Source organism: Mustela lutreola, chromosome 3 (assembly GCF_030435805.1).
Source record: "Mustela lutreola isolate mMusLut2 chromosome 3, mMusLut2.pri, whole genome shotgun sequence".
Classification (NCBI taxonomy): domain Eukaryota; kingdom Metazoa; phylum Chordata; class Mammalia; order Carnivora; family Mustelidae; genus Mustela; species Mustela lutreola.
In genome coordinates this window covers 85,512,690-85,527,314 of record NC_081292.1, presented here as the reverse complement: position 1 = coordinate 85,527,314, position 14,625 = coordinate 85,512,690, and the positions used below count along the sequence as shown (strand labels likewise).

At 38.7% G+C, this 14,625-nt stretch overlaps 1 protein-coding gene across 5 annotated transcripts in view; it reads right to left on the bottom strand.

Moving 5' to 3' along the window:
* PRKDC (protein kinase, DNA-activated, catalytic subunit) overlaps window positions 1–14,625 on the bottom strand; it is a 250,709-nt gene that overhangs the window by 24,617 nt on the left and 211,467 nt on the right. For all 5 annotated transcript variants that reach the window (XR_009351780.1, XR_009351781.1, XM_059166490.1 and 2 more), the window contains 5 exons: window positions 11,944–12,133; window positions 4,436–4,610; window positions 2,652–2,842; window positions 1,671–1,851; window positions 447–607 (listed from right to left, as the gene is read on the bottom strand). Coding sequence is in view for 3 of the 5 variants with exons in the window: in XM_059166490.1 (XP_059022473.1) it covers window positions 447–607; window positions 1,671–1,851; window positions 2,652–2,842; window positions 4,436–4,610; window positions 11,944–12,133 (898 nt within the window). In the remaining 2 variants the exon portion in view is untranslated. The remainder of the gene's footprint in view (window positions 1–446; window positions 608–1,670; window positions 1,852–2,651; window positions 2,843–4,435; window positions 4,611–11,943; window positions 12,134–14,625) is intronic.

Sequence of the window (14,625 nt, the reverse complement as noted above, 5' to 3'; positions counted from 1 at the left end):
CTTGAAGGCCTCAGGATCCTCATGAACATGGTGCTGCCAGCAGACACTGTAGTCACCGGGGGTGGGATGCCAGCTGAAACATACTCCCTCTCCCTGAGATAAATAATAAACTGAGCATAAGGCACCAACAGATGTTCCAGACTACAGCTTAGTCATTCTGGACAGCAAATTGTGCTATAGAAAATTCCCGCCTTGTCCCAAACATATCTCCTCCTCTTCCTGAGGCAGACACAGTGTTCTTATCAACACCCACAGAAGAAAATGGGTAAATGTAAACACCCTTTTATACAGCTTTAAATTACCTACAGTCTCAGAATATAGTAAAATGCAATGCTGGTTAGGAAAACCTGTAATATATGCATTGCACATACTAATGTGTTTAAATATAAACAGAAACATGTCTTTAAGCTCTGTAAAGTTCTCTTCATTAGAATATAGACACTAACCTCTTTTGTCATTAGGCTCAGGGTCTCCTCTGGATATAGTTCTATAATCTGCAGTAGTCTAGGAAACTTCAGCCTGGCTTCACTGGAATGCAATTTTAAAGCTTTCAACATTTTGTCTACCACAACGGCTGGATACGTCTGTAGTTCTAGAGACTCAGTAACTACAAAGGACAGGAGAGAAGGAAAAAAACGGTCAGTATACCCACTTACACATACATAAACTATAAATTTAACAAATGACTACATTTCCCTTTGGGCTTCTATTTTGTAATATGTCACTGTTCTCTTTTAACAAGTACTTTAGATCAACAAACACCAGATGCAGTTTGGGGCCATATGTAAAAGCTTCCATCTTGAAGCTGAATTCTTCACTGGAATATGCATTCTGTATGCAGCACCGTTGCCTTCTTGGGCCAGAGGGAACATTGAACAGCTGCTGGTTACTGAATTTTTTTCAAGAGCAAGAGGCAAGCCACATAGCCAATATTACCAAAGCTACAAGTAAAATGTAGAAACTATAAGCAAATGGAAAGATAGTGTGACTGTTTATATGCAGGTCATGTTGCTTGAAGATGCTGTTGCTTCTTAAAAAGACAAGACTTTTCTCAGAATAACTGTCATTTAAAAACCCAAGATACAAGGGTGTCTAGGTGGCTCAGTGGGTTAAAGCTGCCTTTGGCTCAGGTCATGATCTCAGGATCCCAGAATCGAGCCCCACATCGGGCTGTCTGCTCAGCAAGGAGCCTCCTTCCCGCTACCCCTCTCTGCCTGCCTTTCTGTCTACTTGTGATCTCCGTCTGTCAAACAAACAAACAAACAAACAAATAAATAAAATCTTAAACAAACAAACAGACAGACAAAAACCTAAGATGCAGAGGCTCCTGAGTGGTTCAGTCAGATGAGCATCTGACTCTTGATTTTGTCTCAGGTCATAATCTCAGGGTCATGGGATAGAGCCCAAGTCTGGCTCCAAGCTCAACTTGGAAGTCTGTTTGAGATTCCCTCTCTCCCTCCCCTTCTGCACCTCCATCCACTCACGTGCCCATGCCCCCTTCTCTCTCTCAAATATAATCTTTAAAAAAAAAATAAAAACAAGCAAACAGGAAACAAAGTATCTATAGATACTTAAGCAAACAGGAAACAAAGTATCTACAGATACTACAGTCTTAAGGTTTTGGCTAACACAATGTTACAAACTAAATGATTTTTCCTTTTGTGACCCACCTGATGCACTCTCCTCCTCCTTGCGGAGCTGCTGGTCACAGAAATCCACCAGCGTCATGTAAGCATCTGTCAGGCTGGCTACAGGACCCTGGCCCATGAGGGAAGGCTGGGACTCCTCCTCAGCTATCCGCACGGCCTCAGAAAGGTGATGGAATGCTCTCTGGTGCAGACCTGTGATCACCTGGAATTCACAGATGTCTCAATTGTGAACCTGTGAGTGCAGCTTAAGTTTTCTGGAAGAACTCTACTTTCGACTTGTGATGACAAAGAAAGAATACTTGTGATTTGTGAGCCATGAGATAACACAGAAAGCTGGTTAAATGGAAAAGGGAGTCTGTCTGCCCTGATTGTGAAACAGTGAGTCATTTCAGTATAATCCTCAGTACTTTTAAAACCCAGAAGGTCCACTAGTCATGCAGAATTGGCACCAAAGATCAATGGGGGATCATGTAGCCTGTCAGAAACTGAAGAAGAGATGGAAGTTGGCACTTTATCCTCACCACCCTGCTCAGATGTTGGGTAGTAACACTGAGGAGGAAGAAGGCAAGGCTAACAACTAAAGTGAAGTAGGCACAGGGAGATGAGGAGAGGAAAATACAAAATCATTTGAGAAAAGCTAGGCAAAGCAGACACTACATAAAAAAGTGGAAAAGGCTGATTTGCTCCACAAAATAATGGGACGTCTGGATGGCAACTGGTGGTGAAATCCATTAGCAAAATTCTTGGAAGAACTGTCCACATCAATCCAACACAAATTTTTCACTTCTAATACTGAAACAATCTGTATCATTCAAATAAACAGGAAATAATTGAATATGTCAGTTTTCCACATAAGAAACTTGGCTGTATAACTGTCAAATACATTCTCAAAACACAAAGCAATCATCATTTCTCATTATTTCTTTTATGTAGTCAGAAGGCTGCACACTGGAGACGTACAACACACAAACATAAAAAGTTTACTCTTCCAGTATTCATTACCTTTCCTGCATTCTCTGTACTGGATCCAGAAAGATCCAAAATTCTTCTAGCCTTGCTTTCCTCGATTTCAGCGAGGCAGTTTGGCTCCCTGATGAGAGCCTCAGCTATGATTCTGTATGTTGTACCCAAAAGAATATTCTGATCATGGAAAGCAAGAACATTTTTGCTTATGTAACTTGATGTGCTCTCACCTGTTGGATTAAAAACATACACATAAACACAGATGATTTTCTCAGAAATAAATGGATGTCATAAATTAAAAAAAAAAAGGATACTCATAGTGTACAGAAGTTGTTTTCTATTAAAAATTTAAAATAAATCTTCTAACTATAAGAAACTGGCTTCATACAGTGGTTAGGGAATTTCTTGAACTCATATGAATGAAAAAATGTTCTTTGTTAGCAGTGACTACAGCAAAGTCTATAGAGGCTAAGGCAATTAAAACACTGAATTAACTTTTATTCAAGTACCATCATTCTGCATTTTGTCAAAGTACCTAAATCCATTATAAAGGAAAGAAAATGTCTCTTTTTAATGCAATTGTGCATATACATTAAAAACCAGATTAGATTTTTAAATTGCTACTGTGATTTATAGCTGATAAAGCAACAAATGCTGCTGCACGTAAAGGTCTAGTTCTAATGTCTTACTATGGCTTTGGGGAAGGAAGCCCTAGTCAAGCCTGCAGCTTGCAGAGGGTACAAGAAGGGTACAAAGAGAAGGGGCTGTCACCCCGCAAGTCCAATCAACCATTCTACCCTGCTCATCCATCTGTGAAAATTCTCTGCCAGATTACCCTCAGATACATGTTCAAAACTACTGGCCCTATTATTTCACAAGACAGTTAAAAACTACAGCCATATGATGACTACTAAAACTGTAGGATTAGTATTTTTTTTTTTAAAGATTTTATTTATTTGACAGAGATCACAAGTAGGCAGAGAGGCAGGCAGAGAGAGAGGAGGAAGCAGGCTCCCTGCTGAGCAGAGAGCCCTATGCAGGTCTTGATCCCAGAACCTTGGGATCATGACCTGAAACAGAGGCTTTAACCCACTGAGCCACCCAGGCGCCCCTAATATTAGGAGTACTAATATTATCTTAGTATCAGCCAACTCCTTCTCCTCTCCTCCATTCCTCCCACCCAAAACCCCTAAAAATATTTAAGCAAACATAACGATGATTTTCTGCTCCTGATAAATATGGAGAGCATGCTTCTCCTATTTGCATTTTTTACTGAGACTAATAGTCTGATATAATTCCCTGTCTTACTGAAGAGTCCAACTTGGAAATTTGGTTGTCAGCATGGTCAATAATATTGCTGCTATATGCCCCGGGACAGAGGGCAGCAAAACAGGTGAAGTGAACCCAAAACTCACATAGTGAATTCTTTTTCTCCCCTCAGTTTTGAAAGCTATGTTAAAAAAAAAAAGAAAAGAAAAGCTGAGGAGGAAAAAGATGTTTCATATTCAATTTTTTAAAAGGCAATTCTTCTAAGTAAACAAGGTTTTCAAAATAATTAAACTATGAGACCCATAATTTGCATAAATATTACAGAAAAAATTTTAATTTCAATTTTATTTGATCAATAAAGAAAATCTCCAAGAACCACATTCCATAGCATTAATAGGATGCAAAGTCCTTGGCTCCAAATATTTAATAAAATTATTACAAAAATTAATTCCCAAATGTCAGATAAAGCATCAAAATAAGTTTTAAAAGACACAGAGACATAATATAAAATAGTGCCACTGAACTTATTTCTATAGAAAATAATAGTCCAGTACCCAATAAGGAGACTGTTTTCAGCGCTGTGAGAATCTGCTCAGGGCAGGTCTGGCCCTGGCTCCGGCTATGGCTGAGCCGGCAGTAGCTCTGCACCCACTGCATCTGCCAGTCATCTCTTGCTTTTGACTCTCTATGAAGCTCCTTCAGTAGTTTCATGGCAAGTGAGAAATTGTGCTATAGAAGAAAGAAAGTGGTAAGATAATACACAGGTGATCACTTAGAAATAAAAATAAAACATTTGACAGAAATTTTTAACTGGCCTTCTTCCCTTTTTGCATGACACAACTCACCTGAAAGCAGTAAATCCATCTCCTCAGTTTAAATTGTGTAAATGTATTTTTTAAAAAGATTTTATTTATTTATTTGACAGAGAGAGACACATGTCTTTTATTTTTCATGGGGAAAGCATTCACATTTCAAGTGTATACAGTTCTGTCTTTTAGTAAATTTACAAAGTTGGGCAACCATCACTACTATCTAGTTCCAGAACATCTAATCAATTCAAAAAGAAACAATTTGCTCCCCATTCCCTCCAGCCATGGCAAACACTAAACTACTTTCTATCTCTATGGATTTGCCGATTCTGGACATCTCCTATCAATGAAATCAGAAACGTGGTGATTTTATCTGTCTTCTTTCACTTAGCATAGTCTTTTCTAGGTTTGCCCAAGTTACAGTGTGTATTCACACTTTATTCCTTCACACGGCTGAATAATATTCTGTTGCATGGATAGAGCACATTTTATTTATCCATTCATCTATTGATAGCTTTGGGGGTTGCCTCCACCTTTTAGCTATTTTGAATAATATTGCTGTAAATATCTATGCACAAATTTCTGTGTGGACATACACTTCCACTTCTCCCATATACCTACGAGTTGAAATGGTGGATCACATGGTAACTCTATGTTTAACTTTTTTTTTTTTTTTTTTTTTTTTTTTTTTAAGATTTTATTTATTTATTTGACAGAGAAAGATCACAAGTAGGCAGAGAGGCAGGCAGAGAGAGAGAGAGAGGAGGAAGCAGGCTCCCTGCTGAGCAGAGAGCCCGATGTGGGACTCGATCCCAGTACCCTGAGATCATGACCTGAGCCGAAGGCAGCGGCTTAACCCACTGAGCCACCCAGGCGCCCTATGTTTAACTTTTTGAGGAAATGTCAGACTTGTTCTCCACAGCATCTGTACCATTTTACATTCCCATCATCAGTGTATGAGGGTTCCAATTTCTCCACATCTTCACCAATATTTGTCTGAGCAGTCTCTTTGATTACAGTGGGTGTGAAGTGGTATCTTGTGTGGTTTCAATTTGCATTTTCCTAATAACTAATAATGCTGAACATCTTTTCATGTGCTTGTTAACCATCTGTATATCTGCTTTGGAGAAATGTCTATTTAGGATTCTTAGCCCATTTTTTTTTTTAAAGATTATTTATTTATTTGACGGAAATCACGAGTAGGCAGAGAGGCAGGCAGAGAGAGGGGGAAGCAGACTCCCTGCTGAGCAGAGAGCCCAATGTGGGGCTTGATCCCAGGACCCTGAGACTATGACCTGAGCCGAAGGCAGAGGCTTAAACCACTGAGTCACCCAGGCGCCCCTTAGCCCATTTTTAAAGTTGGATTGAGTTTTTGTTGTTCAGTTATAAAGAGTTCTTTATGTGTTCTGGATAGTAGACCTTTATCAGATACATGATTTCCCAATTATTTTCTCACATGTGTATGGGTTGTCCGATCACTTTTTTGAGTGTGTTCTTGGAGGAACAGGAATTTCTAAATTTTGATGTATAATTTATCTATTTTTTATTTGTTTGGTTGTTATATGGATGTCTTAATTCTTCTTTACCAAATTTCAAAAGACGTTTTCATCAAACCCATGTCTTGTTCTTCACTATCCTTTCAACTATGTAGGCTAAAAATCTGAGCCTTCCTCAGCTGCATCTTCTCCATAATACTTCCTATCTCTGGACTTCTTACCTCACTTCTAGAGCATCTTTCACATTGTTTGCATTCCTACCACAACTTTCCTAGTTTGAGACTTCAGTCTCTAGGCTTTTTCCCTCAGCAGACAATCTTCCATACAGCTTCCAACTGAGCCAGCATGTCAAAAGCAGACTGCAATTCCCAGCTTCTCACCTCCATGATTTTGCTGGAATATATCTTGTATCTATAGCACCTTTTTCTCTTCTCAAAGTGCAAACCCTACCATTTCCATAAAGCCCCATCTGAATGCCTCCTTCTCCAGCAAGCCTTCCTACCAGGCAGAAGGTCTCTTCTTCTTGGGGCTCTCCTAGCATGGTGACCTCTCTTTTCTTCACTCATCTTATGCTGTTGGGTTGAAGTGCAGCTCTTACTCTCTTGCTAGACAGTAATCACAAGAGCCGGAATAGTAGCTTCCCAACACTGCCCCTGACAATGTTGGGTGCAGCTTCTTAGCTATACTGTAATCTTCATCACTACTCAGAACTTCCTCACCACCAAATTCCTACACTCAAGTCACACCATTTTGACCACAAACCTACTCTACCCACCAAATTCTTGCTATGTTTGCTTTATAACCTTAAAGCCTCTGGTAACTTTACCTGCCTTCTTCCTGCTTCCACTTCCTTCCGTGTGCAATTAAGCCAGCCAGCTTTTCCCACCACTCTCTTTGCAATACTCTCAGGTCACCAGCCTTTGTCCTTGTATTACACCCACCTGGAAAAACCATACTCCTGGGTACATCGAAGTGCATGGCGTTTCTGCTCCTATACTCACAGACTCACCAGAGACCACACTGACAGTTCTTCCATGGCTCACCAGGCCCTCCACCACAGTCCAGAATAACCCACCACTCCCCCACTATTCTCAGATCTCTTCAGCTCAGCCTCTGCAGAGGGCCTCCTGCCCAGAGAGAACAGAGTTCTTCCATTCACCTTTGCTTGAATCCTTTCCCTTTCAACTCCACAAGAAATCCTATCTTACTAATGATCCCTCTCTGTATGTCCTTTCTCTCCCTACCATTAAGCTTTAAAATCTCCGGTCTCCTCTTTCCTAAAAATCCAAACTCTTCCTAAACCCACCTGCTTCTCCTCATCATGGCTTCCTTAGAAGCAGGCTGTGCTCACTGCCCCTGCATATCCATCCTTATCTGTTCTTCTACCCACTCTGATCTGACTTCTGCCCCAGTGAAATAGTTCTCACTGAAGTCAGCACAAGCCTTCTCTCAATGCAAGGGCACTTTAGTTTCTGCATGCCTTTGCTCTCCTGGGTAACAGGCACTGATGATTTCTGGCCCTCCCTCTGGGCTCAGCCTCCTGGTCATCCTCTAACGTCACCATCTAGTTTCAGCTCCTTTTTGGACAAATTTCCCTTTGTTCCTCCCAAAACTGTAGGTATGTTTTGGCGACTGGTCCTGGTCACCTTATCCACTCCTGTGGCTTCAGTGATAGTCCATGTGCCAATCACCTTCAGACCTCTATTGCAAGCATAGTCTTTTTCTCCAGAACTTTAGATTTCTTATGCATAAATTAGCAAATAGAAATTTGCTTGTCTTAAAGGACTCACACATGCAATATGTCTTCAACTAAATGCACCCCATAAACTGCCATTCTTCCTGCATTCCCATACACTCAGCTATACAGGCAGAGAAGCCTGGCGATCCTACTTCCTCTTCCTGAACAGAACCAGTCACAGTGTCTCTCATCCATGCTTCCTTTTTCTTGAACTTGTCCACTGATCTTCACTTCTCAGACTCTAACCTTGATTGGCTGCCCTCATCAATTACCTGGAGTAATACAGAGGCTGGACAACCCTTTGCCCTTCCTCCAATCCTTTCTCTCACTACAATCAGAACAGTGTTTTAAAACTGTTAATCCGGGGCACCTGGGTGGCTCAGTAGATTAAGCTTTTGTCTTTGGCTCAGGTCATAATCCCAGAGTCCTGAGACTGAGTCCTACATTGGGTTCCCTGCTCAGTGGAGAGTCTGCTTTTCCCTCTGCCTCTGCCTCCCCCGTTCTTGTGCTCTCTCTCAAATAAATAAATAAAATCTTAAAAAAAACAACAACAACAACTGTTTATTTATCTGGTCACCTCTATCCCAGGGCTTCCTACACAAAGAAGAAAAGCCATTAAGTGGCGTTCAAGTTCACCTGACAGTCTACTAAGGAAACCAAATACCCAGGGTTATTCCTGAGTCTTTATTTTATATTTTTTTATAAACATATAATGTATTTTTATCCCCAGGGGTACAGGTCTGTGAATCACCATGTTTACACACTTCACAGCACTCACCAAAGCACATACCCTCCCAATGTCCATAACCCCACCCCCCTCCTTTCCCCCTTTCCCAGCAACCCTCAGTTTGTTTTGGGAGATTAAGAGTCACTTATGGTTTGTCTCCCTCCCAATCCCATCTTGTTTCATTTATTCTTCTCCTACCCCTCTAAATCCCCACGTGCATCTCCACTTCCTCATATCAGAGAGATCATATGATAGTTGTCTTTCTCCAATTGACTTATTTCACTAAGCATGATACCCTCTAGTTCCATCCATGTCATCCCAAGTGCAAAGATTTCATTTCTTTTGATGGCTGCATAGTATTCCATTGTATATATATACTACATCTTCTTGATCCATTCATCTAGGTTCCTTCCATAGTTTGGATATTGTAGACATTGCTGCTATAAACATTTGGGTGCATGTGCCCCTTCGGATCACTACGTTTGTATCTTTAGGGTAAATACCCAGTAGTGCAATTGCTGGGTCATAGGGCAGTTTTATTTTCAACATTTTGAGGAATCTTCATGCTGTTTTCCAGAGTGGTTGCACCAGCTTGCATTCCCACCAACAGTGTAGGAGGGTTCCCCTCTCTCGGCATCCTCGCCAGCATCTGTCATTTCCTGACTTGTTGATTTTAGCCATTCTGACTGGTGTGAGGTGATATCTCATTGTGGTTTTGATTTGTATTTCCCTGATGCCGAGTGATATGGAGCACTTTTTCATGTGTCTGTTGGCCATCTGGATGTCTTCTTTGCAGAAATGTCTGTTCATGTACTCTGCCCATTTCTTTTTTTTTTTTTTTTTTTTTTTTTTTTTTTTTTTTCTCTGCCCATTTCTTGATTGGATTTTTGTTCTTTTGGTGTTGAGTTTGCTAAGTTCTTTATAGATTTTGGACACTAGCCCTTTATCTAATATGTCATTTGCAAATATCTTCTCCCTTTCTGTCAGTTGTCTTTTGGTTTTGTTAACTGTTTCTTTTGCTGTGCAAAAACTTTTGATCTTGATGAAATCCCAATAGTTCATTTTTGCCCTTGCTTCCCTTGCCTTTGGCGATGTTCCTAGGAAGACGTTGCTGCGGCTGAGGTTGAAGAGGTTGCTGCCTGTGCTCTCCTCAAGGATTTGGATGGATTCCTTTCTCACATTGAGGTCCTTCATCCATTTTGAGTCTATTTTCGTGTGTGGTGTAAGGAATGGTCCAATTTCATTTTTCTGCATGTGGCTGTCCAATTTACCCAACACCATTTATTGAAGAGGCTGTCTTTTGTCCATTGGACATTCTTTCCTACTTTGTCGAAGATTAGTTGACCATAGAGTTGAGGGTCTATTTCTGGGCTCTCTATTCTGTTCCATTGATCTATGTGTCTGTTTTTGTGCCAGTACCATGCTGTCTTGATAATGACAGCTTTGTAATAGAGCTTGAAGTCCGGAATTGTGATGCCACCAACGTTGGCTTTCTTTTTCAAAATCCCTTTGGCTATTCGAGGTCTTTTCTGGTTCCATATAAATTTTAGAACTATTTGTTCCATTTCTTTGAAAAAGATGGATGGTACTTTGATAGGAATTGCATTAAATGTGTAGATTGCTTTAGGTAGCATAGACATTTTCACAATATTTATTCTTCAAATCCAGGAGCATGGAACATTTTTCCATTTCTTTGTGTCTTCCTCAATTTCTTTCATGAGTACTTTATAGTTTTCTGAGTATAGATTCTGTGCCTCTTTGGTTAGGTTTATTCCTAGGTATCTTATGGTTTTGGGTGCAATTGTAAATGGGACTGACTCCTTAATTTCTCTTTCTTCTGTCTTGTTGTTGGTGTAGAGAAATGCAACTGATTTCTGTGCATTGATTTTACATCCTGACACTTTACTGAATTCCTGTACAAGTTCTAGCAGTTTTGGAGTGGAGTCTTTTGGGTTTTCCACATATAGTATCATATCATCTGCGAAGAGTGATAATTTAACTTCTTCTTTGCCGATTTGGATGCCTTTAATTTCCTTTTGTTGTCTGATTGCTGAGGTTAGGACCTCTAGTACTATGTTGAGTAGCAGTGGTGATAATGGACATCCCTGCCATGTTCCTGACCTTAGCGGAAAAGCTTTCAGTTTTTCTCCATTGAGAGTATCATATGGTTCTCGTTCTTTCTTTTATTAATGTGTTGTATCCCATTGATTGATTTGCAGATGTTGAACCAACCTTGCAGCCCTGGAATAAATCCCACTTGGTTGTGGTGCATAATCCTTTTAATGTACTGTTGAATCCTATTGGCTAGTATTTTGGTGAGAATTTTCGTATCTGTGTTCATCAAGGATATTGGTCTATAGCTCTCTTTTTTTATGGGATCCTTGTCTGGTTTTGGGATCCAGGTCATGCTGGCCTCATAAAATGAGTTTGGAAGTTTTCCTTCCATTTCTATTTTTTGGAACAGTTTCAGAAGAATAGGAATTAGTTTTCTTTAAATGTTTGGTAGAATTCCCCTGGGAAGCCACCTGGCTCTGGGCTTTTGTTTATTTGGAGATTTTTGATGACTATTTCAATCTCCTTACTGGTAACAGGTCTGTTCTGGTTTTATATTTCTTCCTGGTTCAGTTGTGGTAGTTTATATGTCTCTAGGAATGCATCCATTTCTTCCAGATTGTCAAATTTGTTTGTGTAGAGTTGCTCATAGTATGTTCTTATAATTGTCTGTATTTCTTTGGTGTTTGTTGTGATCTCTCCTCTTTCATTCATGATTTTATTTATTTGGGTCCTTTCTCTTTTCTTTTGGATAAATCTGGCCCAGGGTTTATCCATCTTATTAATTCTTTCAAAGAACCAGCTCCTAGTTTCATTGATTTGTTCTATTTTTTTTGGGTTTTTATTTCATTCATTTCTGCTCTGATCTTTATTATTTCTCTTCTCCTGCTGGGTTAGGCTTTCTTTGGTGTTCTTTCTCCAGCTCCTTTAGGTGTAGGGTTAGGTTGTGTATTTGAGACCTTTCTTGTTTCTTGAGAAAGGCTTGTACTGCTACATATTTTCCTCTCAGGACTGCCTTTGCTGTGTCCCATAGATTTTGAACCGTTGTGTTTTCATTATCATTTGTTTCCATGAATTTTTTTCAAATCTTCTTTAATTTCCTGGTTGACCCATTCATTCTTTAGAAGGAAGCTGTTTAGTCTCCATGTATTTGGGTTCTTTCCCAAAAAGAGGTGTTAAAAAACAGCTAATTTAAGAAAATTCTATGTTACAATAGAGGAAAACAAATATAAGTACTCACCTGCTTTCTTGCACTTTCTACCATCTTCATTTTCATGGAGAACATACAATTCTTAATCAGGGAACAGACTTCTTCTCCCTGCTCCTGCATTTCCATCCTATCACTAGAATCTTTATCATCATCCATGGACATACTATGATCACCTGGAGGAAGAGTAAGTTTCTCCTCTATTTTGCTGAGAAAGAAACATCTACACAAAATGATGAAAAATGAAAATTAATGGCAGAGACTTATGAAATAAATCTTTTATATATGGGAAGCTACTGGATGGCATTTACAGACAGAAATTCTACAATTATTAAATTTTTGCTCATTTCTGAGCATTTCGTACTCAGTTGAGAATATGACACTTGATTTTAGATCAGGTCATGATCTCTTAAGTTCTTTCAAATATGTATGACTGTTTAAAGCAAAAATATAATATTATCTATTAGTGTTTTCACTATATGCTATCATACATTATTTTGACATATAACGATAAAAAGGACATTTAATCAGGAAGACCTAGGAATTATTGACATGTATATGCCTAGTAACAAAGTTCAAAATACAGTAAGTAAAAATAGAATTAAAGAGAAAAATAGACAATTCCACAATCAAAGTAAGAGATTTTGAAATCCTTACATATGTAGGCAGCTGATGGAATAGACAAAAAAAAAAAAAAAAAAAATCAATAAAGACATAGAGTTCTGAAAAACACCATCAACCACCTTGATCTAATTGAAATTTATAAGCATTACATTTAAGAACTACATAATATACAGGATTTAAGTACATACAGTATATTTACTAGAATAGACCATATGCTAAACTGTAAAACAAGTTTTAACAAATTTTAAAAAGCTAAAACTATACACAATGTATTTTGTGGCCATTGTGGAATTAATTTAGAAATCAATAATAAGAGAGACAAAAAAAACCTCACCTATTTGGAAATTAAACAAAGCACTTATAACTATTTCAAGGTCAAAAATGAAATCATATGAAAATTAGAAGATATTTTATTTATTTATTTATTTTAGAGAGAGCACATGTGCATGCTGGGAGGTGGGAAGAGGGAGGGGAAAGAATCTCAAGCAGACTCTCCACTGAGAGCAGGCCTGACATGGGACTTGATCCCATGACCCTGAGATCATGATCTAAGCCAAAACCAAGAGTCAGACAGTCAACCAACTGAGACACCCAGGAGCGCCAACGAATTAGAAAATATTTTAAACTAAATGATAATGTAAATACTACATATCAAAATTTGCAGTATGTAGCCAAAGTAGAGCTTAGAGGGGTGCATGTAGCTTTAAATGTTTTTATTAGGGGAAAAAGTATAAAATCAAACATCAAAGTTTCCACCTCAAAAAACTAAAAAAAGAAGAGTAAAGTCAGTCAAAAGTAAGCTGAAAGAAGAAAATACTAAAGATGAGACCAGAAATCAATTAAATTTCAGAACACAGTTATCAAGGAAAATTAACAAAGTCAAAAGCTGGTCCTTTAAGAAGATCAACAGAATTGACAAACCTCTAGTGAGAAGGATCAAGAAAAAACAGAGAACACAAGTCACCAATATCAGGAGTAAAAAAGGGATTCCCACTACAGATACTGCCAGTAATAAAAAAAAAGAATAATGTGAGCAATTTTATGTGAATAATTTGACAACTTAAATGAAACAGAAAAATATACTGAAAAATACAATTTAATAAAATTGACATAAAAAGAAATAGAACATTTTAATAGCCCCATATCTACCAAAGAAATTATATGCATTATCCAAAATCTTCCCAAAAGGAAAACCAGAGGCCCATATAAAATCTCACTGGTGAATTCTAACCAATATTCACTTAAGAAATAAGAAGGATCTTACATAACCTTTTTTCAAGGAAAAAAAGAAGGGAACATGTCCAACTTATTTTATAGATCTAATACCAAAACCTGACAAAAACATTATAAAAAAGAAAATTACAAACCAATATCCCACTTGAATTTAGACACTAAAATTCTTAATAAAATGTTAGCAAATCTAAGAATATATAAAAAGGATCATTGTACCATACAAGGTTTACCCTCCAAATGCAACATTTGTTTCATATTCAAAAATCAGTCAATGTAATAAACTATAAGAAGGAGTGACATCATCAAGATGGTGACATAGTTCATTCTTGACTTCAGTCTCCCTTACAAAACAAAAACAAACAAACAAAATGAAACCAACTAACTACTATTCACAGACAAGACACCATTGAGAAAATCTTAGAACAAAGGGTAAGCCTGAAACACCACAGAGACTCAGATGGATCACATAAGAAGAGAAAAAGGAACAGCTACTGTATGACTGCAGGGTCCCATCACAGGATGGAACAGTACCACAACAAGAGGGCCCCAAGTCTGAAGTTTTTCCAGTAGGAAAAAAAGAGCCCAAGATGGACCTCTAGTTACCCTAGCGTTGGGGTTTGCAAATCAGGAAGCCCACTTGGGTCTGTCTCATCTCATAGAGATAACAAAGAAACCTGCAGCAGGGCTTAATGATTGGGGATTAGACTGTGACAGAAAGGTGGTATGGGGAGGGGGGGTCGGGCTTATAGCAACCAACACCCAGATCTTGGCAGACTGAGTTCCTACTCATAGCAGTGCCCAAGTAGAAATTCTAACCAGTGGTTTGGCTTATCGTCAGAACCAACACAGTGGCCCAGT